We start from the raw sequence: 15,426 nt of genomic DNA, 5'->3' as shown, positions 1-15,426 counted from the left end.
AGTCCATAGTGGGGCCAGCAGGACACCATCCCGAGCGGAGACGGGTCAGCAGCGTAGAGATGTTCCCAGCCGATGCACAGGCGAGCGGTCCACCCCGGGTCCCGACTCTGGACAGCCAGCACTTCATCCATGGCCACCGGACCTGTGCCCCCCCCCCCTCAAGGAAAAGGGGAGCAGAGGAGAAAAGAAAAGAAACGGCAGATCAACTGGTCCAACAGGGGGGCTATTTAAAGGCTAGAGTATACAAATGAGTTTTAAGATGGGACTTAAATGCTTCTACTGAGGTAGCATCTCTAATTGTTACCGGGAGGGCATTCCATAGTACTGGAGCCCGAATAGAAAACGCTCTATAGCCCGCAGACTTTTTTTGGGCTCTGGGAATCACTAATAAGCCGGAGTTCTTTGAACGCAGATTTCTTGCCGGGACATATGGTACAATGCAATCGACAAGATAGGACGGAGCTAGACCGTGTAGTATTTTATACGTAAGTAGTAAAACCTTAAAGTCACTTCTTAAGTGCACAGGAAGCCAGTGCAGGTGAGCCAGTATAGGCGTAATATGATCAAACTTTCTTGTTCTTGTCAAAAGTCTAGCAGCCGCATTTTGTACCAACTGTAATTTTTTAATGCTAGACATAGGGAGACCCGAAAATAATACGTTACAGTAGTCGAGACGAGACGTAACGAACGCATGAATAATGATCTCAGCGTCGCTAGTGGATAAAATAGAACGAATTTTAGCGATATTACGGAGATGAAAGAAGGCCGTTTTAGTAACACTCTTAATGTGTGATTCAAACGAGAGAGTTGGGTCGAAGATAATACCCAGATTCTTTACTGATTCGCCTTGTGTAATTGTTTGGTTGTCAAATGTTAAGGTGGTATTATTAAATAAATGTCGGTGTTTAGCAGGACCGATAATCAGCATTTCCGTTTTCTTGGCGTTGAGTTGCAAGAAGTTAGCGGACATCCATTGTTTAATTTCATTAAGACACGCCTCCAGCTGACTACAATCCGGCGTGTTGGTCAGCTTTAGGGGCATGTAGAGTTGGGTGTCATCAGCATAGCAATGAAAGCTAACACCGTATTTGCGTATGATGTCGCCTAGCGGCAGCATGTAAATACTAAAGAGTACAGGGCCAAGAACCGAACCCTGAGGAACTCCGCACGTTACCTTAACATAGTCCGAGGTCACATTATTATGGGAGACGCATTGCATCCTGTCAGTAAGATAAGAGTTAAACCACGACAAAGCTAAGTCTGACATACCAATACGTGTTTTGATACGCTCTAATAAAATATTATGATCGACGGTATCGAAAGCAGCGCTAAGATCAAGAAGCAGCAACATAGATGACGCATCAGAATCCATCGTTAGCAGTAGATCATTAGTCATTTTTGCGAGGGCTGTCTCCGTAGAGTGATTTGCCCTGAAACCGGATTGAAAAGGTTCACAGAGATTGTTAGACACTAAGTGTTCATTTAGCTGCTGTGCGACAATTTTTTCGAGGATTTTCGAAATAAAGGGAAGGTGGGACACCGGTCGGTAGTTTACCATGAGGTCAGGATCAAGGTTAGGTCTTTTGAGCAGAGGATGAATAACCGCTTTCTTGAATGCTAGGGGAACAGTGCCAGAGGAAAGTGATAAGTTTATAATATTTAGCACTGATGGACCTAATAATACAAAAAGCTCCTTGATAAGTTTCCCAGGAAGTGGGTCAAGTAAACATGTTGTTTGTTTTATCCCACTTACACGCTGTAATAGTTCCTCTAATGTTATTTCATCAAAAAGAGAGAGACTATTTTGTATTGCAGTATCCGTCGTAGATACAGTTGTATCTGTGTTCATAGAACCCAGTTGTAGCTGGGATGCGTTGTCTTTAATCTCCTTTCTAATGAGTTCAATTTTCTTATTAAAGAGATTCATAAAGTCATCTGCCGAGTGGGTGGAGCTATTGGGAGGAGTCCCTTGTTGGGTTAGCGCTGCTACTGTACTAAACAAAAATTTAGGGTCGTTTTTGTTGAGGCGGATGAGATTTGAGTAATATTTAGCTTTAGCTAAGGTAAGCATGCGTTTATACGATATTAAACTATCACTCCATGCTTGATGGAAAACCTCAAGCTTGGTCGCGCGCCATTTGCGTTCCAACTTTCTACATGATAATTTATGAGCTCTGGTTTCCTCTGTAAACCATGGGGTGCGCCTTTTAGGGGCCCTTTTTTGTTTTAGCGGTGCTATACTATCAATGGTTTTGCCCAGGGCATTGTCAAAGTTGTTAGTGAGGTTATCAATAGAGCCGACATAATTTGGGAATGGTGCCATTACCGAAGGCAGTAGGTCAGCAAGAGTCATCGTTGTGGCGGCATTAATGTTGCGGCTGCTATAGCAGTTATTATTATTATTAGTTTGTTGACAATGAGTCAGAACTTCGAATTTTATAAGGTAATGATCGGACATTACTTTAGTATACGGGAGTACCATAACTTTGGAGGTGGTGACACCCCTGACCAGCACTAGATCTATCGTATTGCCGTTGCGATGCGTAGGTTCATTTATTATTTGTGTAAGACCACAGCTATCAATTATAGTCTGGAGCGCCACGCACTGAGGGTCCGATGGGGTATTCATATGGATATTAAAGTCCCCCATTATGATTATATTGTCTGCGTGCGTCACTAGATCAGCAACGAACTCTGAGAATTCATTAATAAAGTCCGAGTAGGGCCCTGGGGGGCGGTAGATAACAGCCATATCGAGAGGCAGCGGTGCGACAGACCTCATAGTAAGCACCTCAAACGATTTGTATTTATTATTTAGGTTAGGGGTAAGGTTAAAGTTTTCATTGTATATTAGTGCGACCCCCCCACCCCTTTTAAGGGGACGGGCAATATGCGCATTCGTATAGTTAGGAGGAGATGCCTCATTTAGCGCAAAAAATTCGTCTGGTTTGAGCCAGGTTTCGCTAAGACCAATGACGTTAAGATTGTTGTCTCTAATGACCTCATTAACTAATAACGTTTTGGGAGACAATGATCTTATGTTTAAAAAGCCCATATTATAAGTATTGGGCTGTTTTGACGAGTTTTTGTTTAAATTATCCGTAGTAGAAATATTAATAATGTTGCGTTTATTATACGTAGTGCACTTTAAATAGTTTCGACCATATCTAGGAATTGATACGACGGGAATTTTCAGATTGTTTGCTTGATGCTGCGATCGACTGAACGCATCATGATTTGCCACCTCAGTAGAATGCATATCTACCCCGGACACATTCACAACAGAAAACACATTATGTGAGTTGTGTGTTATTCTAAGAAAATTGCTATGCGTACAGGAATTATCCAGCCTGGTGCTGGCTAGTTCTAGCTTAACTGACTCCTCACCCGGACTAGCAGGCTCTGTAATTGCCTGTGACCGGGCTTGCTCTAGTGTAGTTAGTCAAATGTGACTTAAACAGTAGTCTATATTCTTAGACAGGATGATGGCGCCTTCCTGGTTAGGGTGAAGGCCGTCCCTCATCAGCAAGCCTGGTTTGCCCCAGAAAGAGGGCCAATTATCAATAAACGTTAGTCCCTGTTGTCTACAGAAGCTAGCCAGCCACTTGTTAAGCGAGACTAATCTGCTATATCTCTCATCATTGCCTCTCGCAGGCAGGGGGCCAGAGACAATTACTCGATGCCTGGACATCTTTCTAGCGAGATCACAAGTCCTGGCTATGTTTCTCTTTGTAATCTCTGACTGTCTCATTCTAGTGTCATTGGAGCCAACATGTACAACTATATTCGCATAACTAGTGGTGCGATAATAAGTACATTTGCACTTTATTTTTCAATGTGTTTGTTCTGTAAAGGAATGAGTTAATGTTTAAAATGACTGGTTAATATAGTGCTATTATAAAGTGCAATGTCAGCACAATTTTCTTTCCTGCAATTTAAAATGCACTTGTTTTAATAAATAAATACAGCGTTTGAAAAGCATACACAATCTGTGTTAATATATTAGTCTGTGGTTAAAAGGACTTGAAAGGACTCGAAACTCAAAATGCAGGACTTAGGACTTGACTTGAGACTTTCCAGTCTTGACTTTGGACTTGACTCGGGGCTTGCCTGTCTTGACTCGGGACTTGACTCGGACTTGAGGGCAAAAACTTGAGACTTACTTGTGACTTGCAAAACAATGACTTGGTCCCACCTCTGCTAATTTGTTATACAATCATGATAGAGCGTTCCTTGCCGGGTTAATGGCAGACTGCTGTTTTCTCCGCACCGACAGGGGGCGCAGTGTCGTCACAGGCTCCTAAGGCGGGAATAACCCTTCTTGACCAACTACGGTCTTTCCTTCCGGCTCCGGTCTGCTATCAAGTGCAAAGGTAAAGAATGGACCGGCGTAACAATCTAAATACATCTCTAACATCTTGAGCGCTGACAAAAAGTAACATCGAACATTTGAATCGTGTAATAGTTCGGCTGGAAGACGTGGATGTATTTGATAAAAAATGGCGACATTACGACTAGAAACTGGCTTTAGGATGTTCGTCCATGGCTGCCATCTTATTCGGGCCTCACGCTGTATATCAAACCCCGGCTAAGTGTTTACACTATGTTGTATTTTAATAGTCACAGAGGGGTCTTTGCGTCGTAACGCCGGAGTTTATGGTTCTTATTTTGCCGCGTTCTAGACAAACGTGTCGGCTAGCGAGTTAGCATGCTAGCCACATGCTAATGTTTGTGCTATGGTTGTAATCACACTCACTAATGTTTGTGCTATGGTTGTTATCACACTCACAGATGCTGATGTTTGTGCTATGGTTGTTATCACTCACAGATGCTGATGCCCAAGAAGAATCGCATTGCTATCTACGAGCTCCTCTTCAAGGAGGGAGTCATGGTTGCCAAGAAAGATGTCCACCTGGCCAAGCACCCGGAGCTGGCTGACAAGAACGTGCCCAACCTTCATGTCATGAAAGCCATGCAGGTGAAGTACAGCCTGTCGAATAGTGATCCTGGCTCCTGTTTTAGTCACCGGGCTAAACTCATCCACAGTCTGCCAAATAGTGATCCTGGCTCGTCTTTTATTCACTAGAGCGAAACTAAACTTCTTCTCCACCCTTAATACTCAAACTACTTTCCTGTTGGTTTTTGTTACAGTCTTATAACAAAAGTATATATGTCTTGTAGTATCTGACACAATCATAACATGTCATATTTACTGTAGTTGGCTCCTTTTAAGCATTACCCAAACTACTTTGCTGTTTGTTTGTTACAGCCTTATAACAAAAGTATATATGTAATGTAGTATCTGACACAATCATAACATGTGATATTTACAGTATTTTGCTCCTTTTGTGCATCACCCAAACTACGTTCCTGTTTGTTTGTTTGTTACAGTCTTATAACAAAAGTATATATGTAAAGTAGTATCTGACACAATCATAGCATGTGATATTTACTGTATTTTGCTCCGTTTAAACATTACCCAAACAACTTTCCTGTTTATGTTAGTCTTTCAACAAAAGCATATATGTAATGTAGTAACTGACACAATCATAACATGTCATATTTACTGTATTTTGTTCCTTTTAGGCATTACCCAAACTACTTTCCTGTTTATGTTACAATCTTATAACAAAAGTATACAAGTAATGTAGTATCTGACACAATCATAACATGTGATATTTACAGCATTTTGCTCCTTTTAAGCATTACCCAAACTACTTTCCTGTGTATGTTAGTCTTATAACAAAAGTATATATGTAATGTAGTATCTGACACAATCATAACATGTGATATTTACAGTATTTTGCTCCTTTTGTGCATAACCCAAACTACGTTCCTGTTTGTTACAGTCTTATAACAAAAGTATATATGTAAAGTAGTATCTGACACAATCATAGCATGTGATATTTACTGTATTTTGCTCCGTTTAAACATTACCCAAACAACTTTCCTGTTTATGTTAGTCTTTCAACAAAAGCATATATGTAATGTAGTAACTGACACAATCATAACATGTCATATTTACTGTATTTTGCTCCGTTTAAACATTACCCAAACTACTTTCCTGTTTATGTTACAATCTTATAACAAAAGTATACAAGTAATGTAGTATCTGACACAATCATAACATGTCATATTTACAGTAGTTTGCTCCGTTTAAACATTACCCAAACTACTTTCCTGTTTGTTACAATCTTATAACAAAAGTATATATGTATTGTTGTATCTGACACAATCATAACATGTCATATTTACAGTATTTTGCTCTGTTTAAGCATTACCCAAACTACTTTCCTGTTTGTTAGTCTTATATCAAAAGTATATATGTCATGTAGTGTCTGACACAATCATAACATGTCATATTTACAGTGTTTAAGCATTACCCAAATTACTTTCCTGTTTATGTTAGTCTTATTCATCCATCCATTTTCTACCGCGTATTCCCTTCGGGGTCGCGGGGGGGGCGCTGGAGCCTATCTCAGCTACAATCGGGCGGAAGGCGGGGTACACCCTGGACAAGTCGCCACCGCAACGCAGGGCCAACACAGATAGACAGACAACATTCACACTCACATTCACACACTAGGGCCAATTTAGTGTTGCCAATCAACCTATCCCCAGGTGCATGTCTTTGGAGGTGGGAGGAAGCCGGAGTACCTGGAGGGAACCCACGCAGTCACAGGGAGAACATGCAAACTCCACACAGTCTTATAACAATCATATATCATGTAGTATCTGACACAATCATAACATGTAATATTTTCAGTATTTTGCTCCGTTTAAGCATTACCCAAACTACTTTCCCGTTTATGTTAGTCTTATAACAAAAGTATATATGTAATGTAGTATCTTGACACAATCATAACATGTCATATTTACTGTATTTTGCTCCTTTTAAGCATTACCCAAACTACTTTCCTGTTTGTTTATGTTAGTCTTACAACAAAAGTATATATGTAATGTAGTATCTGACACAATCATAACATGTCATATTTACAGTATTTTGCTCCTTTTAAGCATTACCCAAACTACTTTGCTGTTTGTTTGTTACAGTCTTATAACAAAAGTATATACTGTACGTAATGTAGTATCTGACACAATCATAACATGTGATATTTACTGTATTTTGCTCCTTTTAAGCATTACCCAAACTACTTTCCGTTTTTTATTACAGTCTTATAACAAAGTATATACTGTATGTAATGTAGTATCTGACACAATCATAACATGTGATATTTTCAGTATTTTGTTCCTTTTTAAGCATTACTCAAACGATGTTCCTGTTTGTTTATCAGAAAATGTTTTTTTTGCCATTGTTTGAGAACGGGTTCACAAACTAGGAATTTTTCTTGGTGCAATCGTGCAACATAAATCACAACTTATGTTACAGCCTTATAACAAAAGTATATAAGTAATGTAGTATCTGACACAATCATAACAACATGTCATATTTACAGTATTTTGCTCCCTTTATGCATCACCCAAACTACGTTCCTGTTTATGTTAATCTATAACAAAAGTATAAATGTAATGTAGTATCTGACACAATCATAACATGTCATATTTACAGTATTTTGTTCCTTTTAGGCATTACCCAAACTACTTTCCTGTTTTATGTTACAGTCTTATGACAAAAGTACCGTATTTTCCGCACTATAAGGCGCACCTAAAAACCACACATTTTCTCAAAAGCTGACAGTGCGCCTTATAACCCGGTGCGCTTTATATATGGATAAGTATTAAGATTCATTTTCATAAAGTTTCGGTCTCGCAACTTCGGTAAACAGCCGCCATCTTTTTTCCCCGTAGAAGAAGCGCGCGGTGCATGCTGGGATATGTGACGTTTCATTTCCATTTGTGTGTTTATGTAAAGACCCCAAAATGGCTCCTATTAAGTGTGTTGTCTGTCTAATTATAAATAATGCAGACGAGGCGTGTTAACTGAGTTCTCAACGTTTACTCACAGCGTGCTCATAACCACATTCTAACTCCCAGCATACAACAACGCTTCTCAGGGCTACCGCGCATGCTGGGTAGTGTAGTTGTTATATTTGCTAGCTCATAACATCACATTAAGAGACACGCTTACGCGCTTAATTCAATACTCGCCGTCATTCCGGGTGGATTGACAAAAGACCTCCAGCCGCTAGATATTGGTGTCAACAGGGCATTCAAAGCTAGACTGCTAACTGCGTGGGAACAGTGGATGACAGGAGGCGAACACACGTGACGTTCACCAAGACAGGGAGACAAGGAGACAGCGCCAGACGACATTTTGGATCCCACATTCGCCCAACTTTTCAATTTGGACAACGAAGGAGAATAATTCGAGGGATTTATGAATGAAGAATAACTTCAGAAAGTGAGCGTTATGTTTATTTTGTGTGTTGTGACATTAACGTTCGAGCAACATTATGTTGCTATTGCTCTGCACTATTTTGAATTTTACTATGTTTGTGATTGCACATTTGCGTACATTTTGGGAGTGAACAGAGTTGTTAGAACGCTGGTTTTTAATATATTATTAAAGTTTGACTGACCTATCTGACTGTTTTTTTGACATTCCTTTAGCGCAGTTAGATGCGGCTTACAACACCGGGCGGCTTATAGGTGGACAAAGTTTTGAAATATGCCGTTCATTGAAGGCGCGGCTTTTAACCCAGGGCGCCTTATGGTGCGGAAAATACGGTATATATGTCATGTAGTGTCTGACACAATCATAACATGTCATAAACTCCTCCACCCCTAATTTGTTATCCAATCATGATAGATCGTTTTGAGGGGTGAAACGATTCGATTCAGAATTTGTGGTTGGCGACACGATTCTGGGACCTTTTTTTTTTAGGGCAATACGATCCATAACAATTCGAGTTGAAATCGATTCAGTAACTTTTTAGCAAAGAACAATAAAATTAAGTAGTATGAGCGTGAAATAAATATTGGATGCTGGACACTCCAGGTGAATTTTTCTATGTTCCTGTTATTTCTTGTCAGGGAATTATATATAAATGAAGTACGGATGCAAACAATTAATGAACAATCCATTCATTTCTTATTCGAATAAAATTCAACCAACAATTTAGCATAAATTACCAAGAGGAAACAATTTTTGCTTACATTGTTGGTATTCAAAAACTTTTCAATAACAGTACTGTAACCAACATTTTAACAGTAGACTTACCTGCTACTTCTGCTTTAATAAATAAATACTTTATTAATATCACAAAGAAAATGCAACCAACATCTCTTCAGGTTGAATTAAACGAATTCACTTGCTACTTTTATTGTTTTTAGATATATAAATAACACGAGTACAACATTAAGTAATGTAAAAAAACAGAGTGTAACCAACATCTGAGTTAAATGAGCAGTTGTTTGACCTGCCACTACTCATTTTAAAAAACATTATGGTAGCAGAAAAAAACAACACATGCAATGTATAATATAAGACAAAACGGAAGTGACAGCGGACAAGTTTGAGCGACTCACAGACTTCCTGAGACAAAGTTGAAAAGGGTGTAATGAACACAGTTGGAAAAGTAAGTAAAGTGACCATTTCTTCAGTCATGAATAACTTACTTTTTCAATAATACTAATATACTATGTTCAGGAAGTCACCATAACCATTGTGGCTTAAAGTTGTGTTGCGGTTTTATAGTGTTGTGTTGCAGCGTTTGTATTTTTGCAATCGTGCTGTAGCTGAAAGTTGTTGTGTTGGAATTTATGATATTGTCTTGTTGCGACTTTTCTTAGCCACTGCAGCTATCCGCCATTCTTGTTTAGTTGGCTGATGAATATGATGCAACAAAGTTAAACTTCATACAAAGTAATCCGTTATTAAATCCATCGATTCCCTTTTAAAATGATGTTGGATCAATACTTATCTTTTGGAAGGCTAACTTGCCAAGCACATATTGATGTACCGGTAGTTGACTCTAAGGAATATAAATGGGCCTACTCATGTTATACGGACATAATAGATACATCCTCACATTTGCTGTGAATATATAGTTACTAATGTTTAATTGTCACATTTTCACCCAAAAATGATTGCCAATAGACGAAGGCATGTTTTTTGTTTTGGTTTTTTAACATGGAAATCAGTGTTTTTAAACCTTAATCTTTGCATCAAAATATCACTTCCGCGTTTTTTTTTTTTAAATACACAAAAAATAGGATCCAAACAAAATATGTTGAACACTGGCCTCAGCTGCAGGTACTCGCTGGTCCTTTTACCTAAATCCTGCACGGAGTTGCAGGGTGGGGAGATGTAGTTAACCATTTAGCTAGCTTAGTTTTTGTCGCCTGAGTCACAATGTTGTTATTCATCATATTTGGATGATTACAATCCAACACTGTTAGTTCTGTGTAGTTGTCGAGTATTTATTAGTAGCCTGATGTAAACAGGAAGTGTATTACCTGAGGGGGCGTGGCTACAGGGTGAAGTTGCCAAATGGGACACGTTTTCTGACTACTTTCATGCATGTTATAGTATTTGATAATGTGAGTAAATGATGTAGTAAACTGTGTGTGCTACATTACATGTCAAAAAGGTTGGTAGATAAGAATAGATCTAAAATAAAATAGTGTAGAAATTCACCTAATAGCAGGAAATATAGTCTTGATTTTCTACATTGTCTTTTGTGTGACAGAACTTTGTGCTGATAGAAATGTTCTCTCCCCCCCCCCCCAATTTTCCTCTTTTGATACTTGACTCCAAGGAATGAACTTTAATGAGGTTTTTGCCTGCAGTCCCTGAAGTCTTGCGGCTACGTCAAGGAGCAGTTTGCCTGGCGTCACTTCTACTGGTCCCTCACCAACGAGGGAATCCAGTACCTGAGAGACTTCCTCCACCTTCCCTCCGAGATCGTGCCTGCTACTCTGCGTCGCCAGACCCGCCCTGAGACCGCCAGGCCCCGGCCCAAGGGTGAGTGCTTTGTTGCTTGGTTTATGGGTAGAGAACACATCCATGCTGTGAATTGATTCATGCATTGTCAGAGTGACTCCATTCACACCTAAATCTATTTACCGTATTTTCCGCACCATAAGGCGCCCTGGGTTAAAAGCCGCGCCTTCAATGAACGGCATATTTCAAAACTTTGTCCACCTATAAGCCGCCCGGTGTTGTAAGCCGCATCTAACTGCGCTAAAGGAATGTCAAAAAAACAGTCAGATAGGTCAGTCAAACTTTAATAATATATTAAAAACCAGCGTTCTAACAACTCTGTTCACTCCCAAAATGTACGCAAATGTGCAATCACAAACATACGTATATCAACATGGACAGAGCTGCGTGAAAAAAGCCACCTGGCCTCTTCGCGTAAACTTAAACTTACCTTAACCACTCGCTCATCTTTTCTTCATCCATCCCTTCGAGTTAGCTTTTATGATGACGCCGGCTGGAAAGGTCTCTTTTGGCAAGGTCTTCCTTTTGAATATCACCATGGGTGGAAGTTTCATTAGCATGGCAAGCTAGAACCACAGTGAAGGATGACTTCTCATTCCCTGTGGTGCGAATATTCACTGTACGTGCTCCCGTTCCACAGTGCGGTTCACAGGAATATCAGTTGCTGTGAAATACGGTAGTAATCCGTGTGCGGATGGAGAGATTGCGTCTTTTCATGAACCGGATCCTTGTCGCTTTGTAGGAGCCATTTTGTGGTCTTTACAGATGTAAACACACAAAGGAAATGAAACGTACGGTGATATCCGCGCGCTTTTTCTTCTTCTACGCCGGCGGGTGGTTGCTTACAGTAGAAGAAGAAGCGCTTCCTGTTCTATGGGGGCGGGTGCTTACCTTGGCGGTTGCTTGCGTAGAAGAAGAAGCGCTTCCTGTTCTACCGGGAAAAAAGATGGCGGCTGTTTACCGAAGTTGCGAGACCTAAACTTTATGAAAATGAATCTTAATATTTATCCATATATAAAGCGCACCGGGTTAAAAGCCGCACTGTCAGCTTTTGAGTAAATTTGTGGTTTTTAGGTGCGGCTAATGGTGCGGAAAATACGGTAGCTTTATTCTAGCTCCCTTATCAAAGTCAGACTGCAACAATTATTTGTCGACAATAGTTGTGATGTCCTCACTCGTGTTTTTCCGTGTGGAAGTGGGTCAGCATAGTCACTCACAAAAACATGGCCAGTGCCAACATGTAAAGTGTGAAAATATTTCTTCTTCTTCTTGTTAAAACTTTCTTCTTGTTAAAACTTAATACTTTGCTCAAAGTGGACCTTGTTTTTATGTCAGTACATGTGATACACCATCATTTAAAAACATGATGTCATCTCAACCTCGCTAAGAGAGTTAGCTGCTAGCTAGCTAACAAGAGTGAGACTAAGTTGTGTGAAAAATAAATTTAAAAAACTATAATTTTAGCCAAAGTCAACCAACTCAACTTTGTCTACATCAATTCAAGTACCGTATGTTTTAAAGCAGCCTCAATTTGCAATGCAGAAAACACACACACACTAATGTAGAGCTATCAAAGGATTAAACATACAATCTATTAAATAGCCAAAATGTTAATAATTCCTCAAATATATAATTCTACACATTGAGTCTATTAGAGTGCTAACACTGCCAATAGTCAATCAATAATCAATATATCAGTGTGCAGATTTTAAACCTCACTAAAGGATTTTCTTTTCCAGGAAGTTAGATTTTGTTTTGTTTTCTTTGCTGCTATTTTAACTGTTTTTTTTAGCACTTTGCTTTTCCTTTCATTTTCATGGAAACATTTAAATAATCATTTAAATGTATCTGATTGAGCAGCACAGTTAGTGTAAATAAATATTTATGAATTAATTAGTCATCTTTGTTGCTAGTAAGCACGTGTCTAAAATAACTTAAGCTGCGTTTAGAAGTGGATGGAAACTTAGAGCCATTAAATGTGTACGTTTTATTATCTTACTAATTGTTAGTTGATTAGTCAAAGATTATCCAATGGAAATAATCGTTAGTAGCAGCCCGAGTGCAAACAAGACAAAATTCTGCACACACACAATTGCAGACTTTTAAAGATGGCTACCGACCTTGTCCTCAATGCACTGTAGCATCCTCACTAGAATAAGATCTCAGTCAGCAATCTCATCTCCATGGTGACAAACTGACACTACACTAGAATACAATACATCTATCTTTATTAACCACGCAAAAGTTTCTCAGTTGAGGTTGATGTGTGCTGCAGTGGTGTAATACACTTTTACACCACTGGTGGCATGATGACTACTTTATACAAACGAAGAAGTCATAGAAAAGTTTAAGTGCAAAAATGATGACTAAAGTGGTGAAACTGTATTTTCATTTGCACTTTTATTTTGACAGTTTAGTTTAACATATTTATTTTAGTACTGCAGAAATGTATTTGTCAGTATATTGAAGTATTTATTTTGTAATCAGTCCCACCCTGAGCCTGATGTTAAATAAATAATCATCTTTAACACATGATTTATATCATATGACAAGGTTTTGAATTATAAATAAAATGAATAATTCCGTGTTAATATTTGAGTAGGCCCCCAGGTTGAAAGCCCTGCATTAAGTCATGCTAATCGCTAACTAGAACCAGGTTAAAAGCCCTGCATTAAGGCATGCTAATCGCTAACTAGAACCAGGTTAAAACTCTGCATTAAGTCATGCTAATCGCTAACTAGAACCAGGTTAAAAGCCCTGCATTAAGTCATGCTAATCGCTAACTAGAACCAGGTTAAAACCCTGCATTAAGTCATGCTAATCGCTAACTAGAACCAGGTTAAAACCTTGCATTAAGTCATGCTAATCGCTAACTAGAACCAGGTTAAAAGCCCTGCATTAAGTCATGCTAATCGCTAACTAGAACCAGGTTAAAACCCTGCATTAAGTCATGCTAATCGCTAACTAGAACCAGGTTAAAACCTTGCATTAAGTCATGCTAATCGCTAACTAGAACCAGGTTAAAAGCCCTGCATTAAGTCATGCTAATCGCTAACTAGAACCAGGTTAAAACCTTGCATTAAGTCATGCTAATCGCTAACTAGAACCAGGTTAAAAGCCCTGCATTAAGTCATGCTAATCGCTAACTAGAACCAGGTTAAAACTCTGCATTAAGTCATGCTAATCGCTAACTAGAACCAGGTTAAAACCCTGCATTAAGTCATGCTAATCGCTAACTAGAACCAGGTTAAAACCTTGCATTAAGTCATGCTAATCGCTAACTAGAACCAGGTTAAAGCCCTGCATTAAGTCATGCTAATCGCTAACTTGAACCAGGTTTAAACCCTGCATTAAGTCATGCTAATCGCTAACTAGAACCAGGTTAAAACCCTGCATTAAGTCATGCTAATCGTCAACAGAGGTGGTTGTATCGATGCGAATATCAACTGTAACGATACCAAGTTAGTTTTGGTATATGGTTGATACTATGTTTGTATATGGTTGGTACTACATTGGTATATGGTTGGTACTATGTTGGTATATGGTTGGTACTACATTGGTATATGGTTGGTACTACATTGGTATGTGGTTGGTACTAAGTTGGTATATGGTTGGTACTAAGTTGGTATATGGTTGGTACTAAGTTGGTATATGGTTGATACTAAGTTGGTATATGGTTGATACTAAGTTGGTATATGGTTGGTACTATGTTGGTACGTATATAGTTGGTACTACGTTGGTATATGGTTGATACTATGTTGGTATATGGTTGATACTACATTGGTATATGGTTGACACTATGTTGGTATATGGTTGGTACTACGTTGGTATATGGTAGGTACTACGTTGGTATATGGTTGGTACTACGTTGGTATATGGTTGGTACTACGTTGGTGTATGGTTGGTACTACGTTGGTATATGGTTGGTACTACGTTGGTATATGGTTGACACTAGGTTGGTATATGGTTGGTACTACGTTGGTATATGGTTGGTACTATGTTGGTATATGGTTGATAGTATGTTGGTATATGGTTGGTACTACGTTGGTATATGGTTGGTACTACGTTGGTATATGGTTGGTACTATGTTGGTATATGGTTGGTACTACATTGGTATATGGTTGATACTACGTTGGTATGTTGTTGGAAATAAAGTTCCATGACAAGATGAAAGTGTAATAAGTGTGTGTGACAGGGATGGAAGTGTAATAATAAGTGTGTGAGACAGGGATGGAAGTGTAATAATAAGTGTGTGAGACAGGGATAGAAGTGTAATAATAAGTGTGTGTGACAGGGATTAAAGTGTAATAAGTGTGTGTGACAGGGATGGAAGTGTAATAATAAGTGTGTGAGACAGGGATAGAAGTGTAATAATAAGTGTGTGTGACAGGGATGGAAGTGTAATAATAAGTGTGTGAGACAGGGATAGAAGTGTAATAATAAGTGTGTGAGACAGGGATGGAAGTGTAATAATAAGTGTGTGAGACAGGGATAGAAGTGTAATAATAAGTGTGTGTGAC

The 15,426-nt window shown here is 39.1% G+C and overlaps 1 protein-coding gene across 1 annotated transcript in view; it reads left to right on the top strand.

The window, feature by feature from the left end:
- The first annotated feature begins 4,245 nt into the window (after positions 1 to 4,245).
- rps10 (ribosomal protein S10) overlaps positions 4,246 to 15,426 on the top strand; it is an 11,996-nt gene continuing 815 nt past the window's right edge. The window contains exons 1-3 of the mRNA XM_061937400.1: positions 4,246 to 4,373; positions 4,829 to 4,978; positions 10,753 to 10,927. Of these exons, the coding sequence (XP_061793384.1) occupies positions 4,829 to 4,978; positions 10,753 to 10,927 (325 nt within the window). The 5' untranslated portion in view covers positions 4,246 to 4,373. The remainder of the gene's footprint in view (positions 4,374 to 4,828; positions 4,979 to 10,752; positions 10,928 to 15,426) is intronic.

Source organism: Nerophis lumbriciformis, linkage group LG03 (assembly GCF_033978685.3).
Source record: "Nerophis lumbriciformis linkage group LG03, RoL_Nlum_v2.1, whole genome shotgun sequence".
Lineage (NCBI taxonomy): Eukaryota > Metazoa > Chordata > Actinopteri > Syngnathiformes > Syngnathidae > Nerophis > Nerophis lumbriciformis.
Note: the sequence above shows the minus strand (reverse complement) of the source record. Positions and strands in the feature narration are given on the sequence as shown.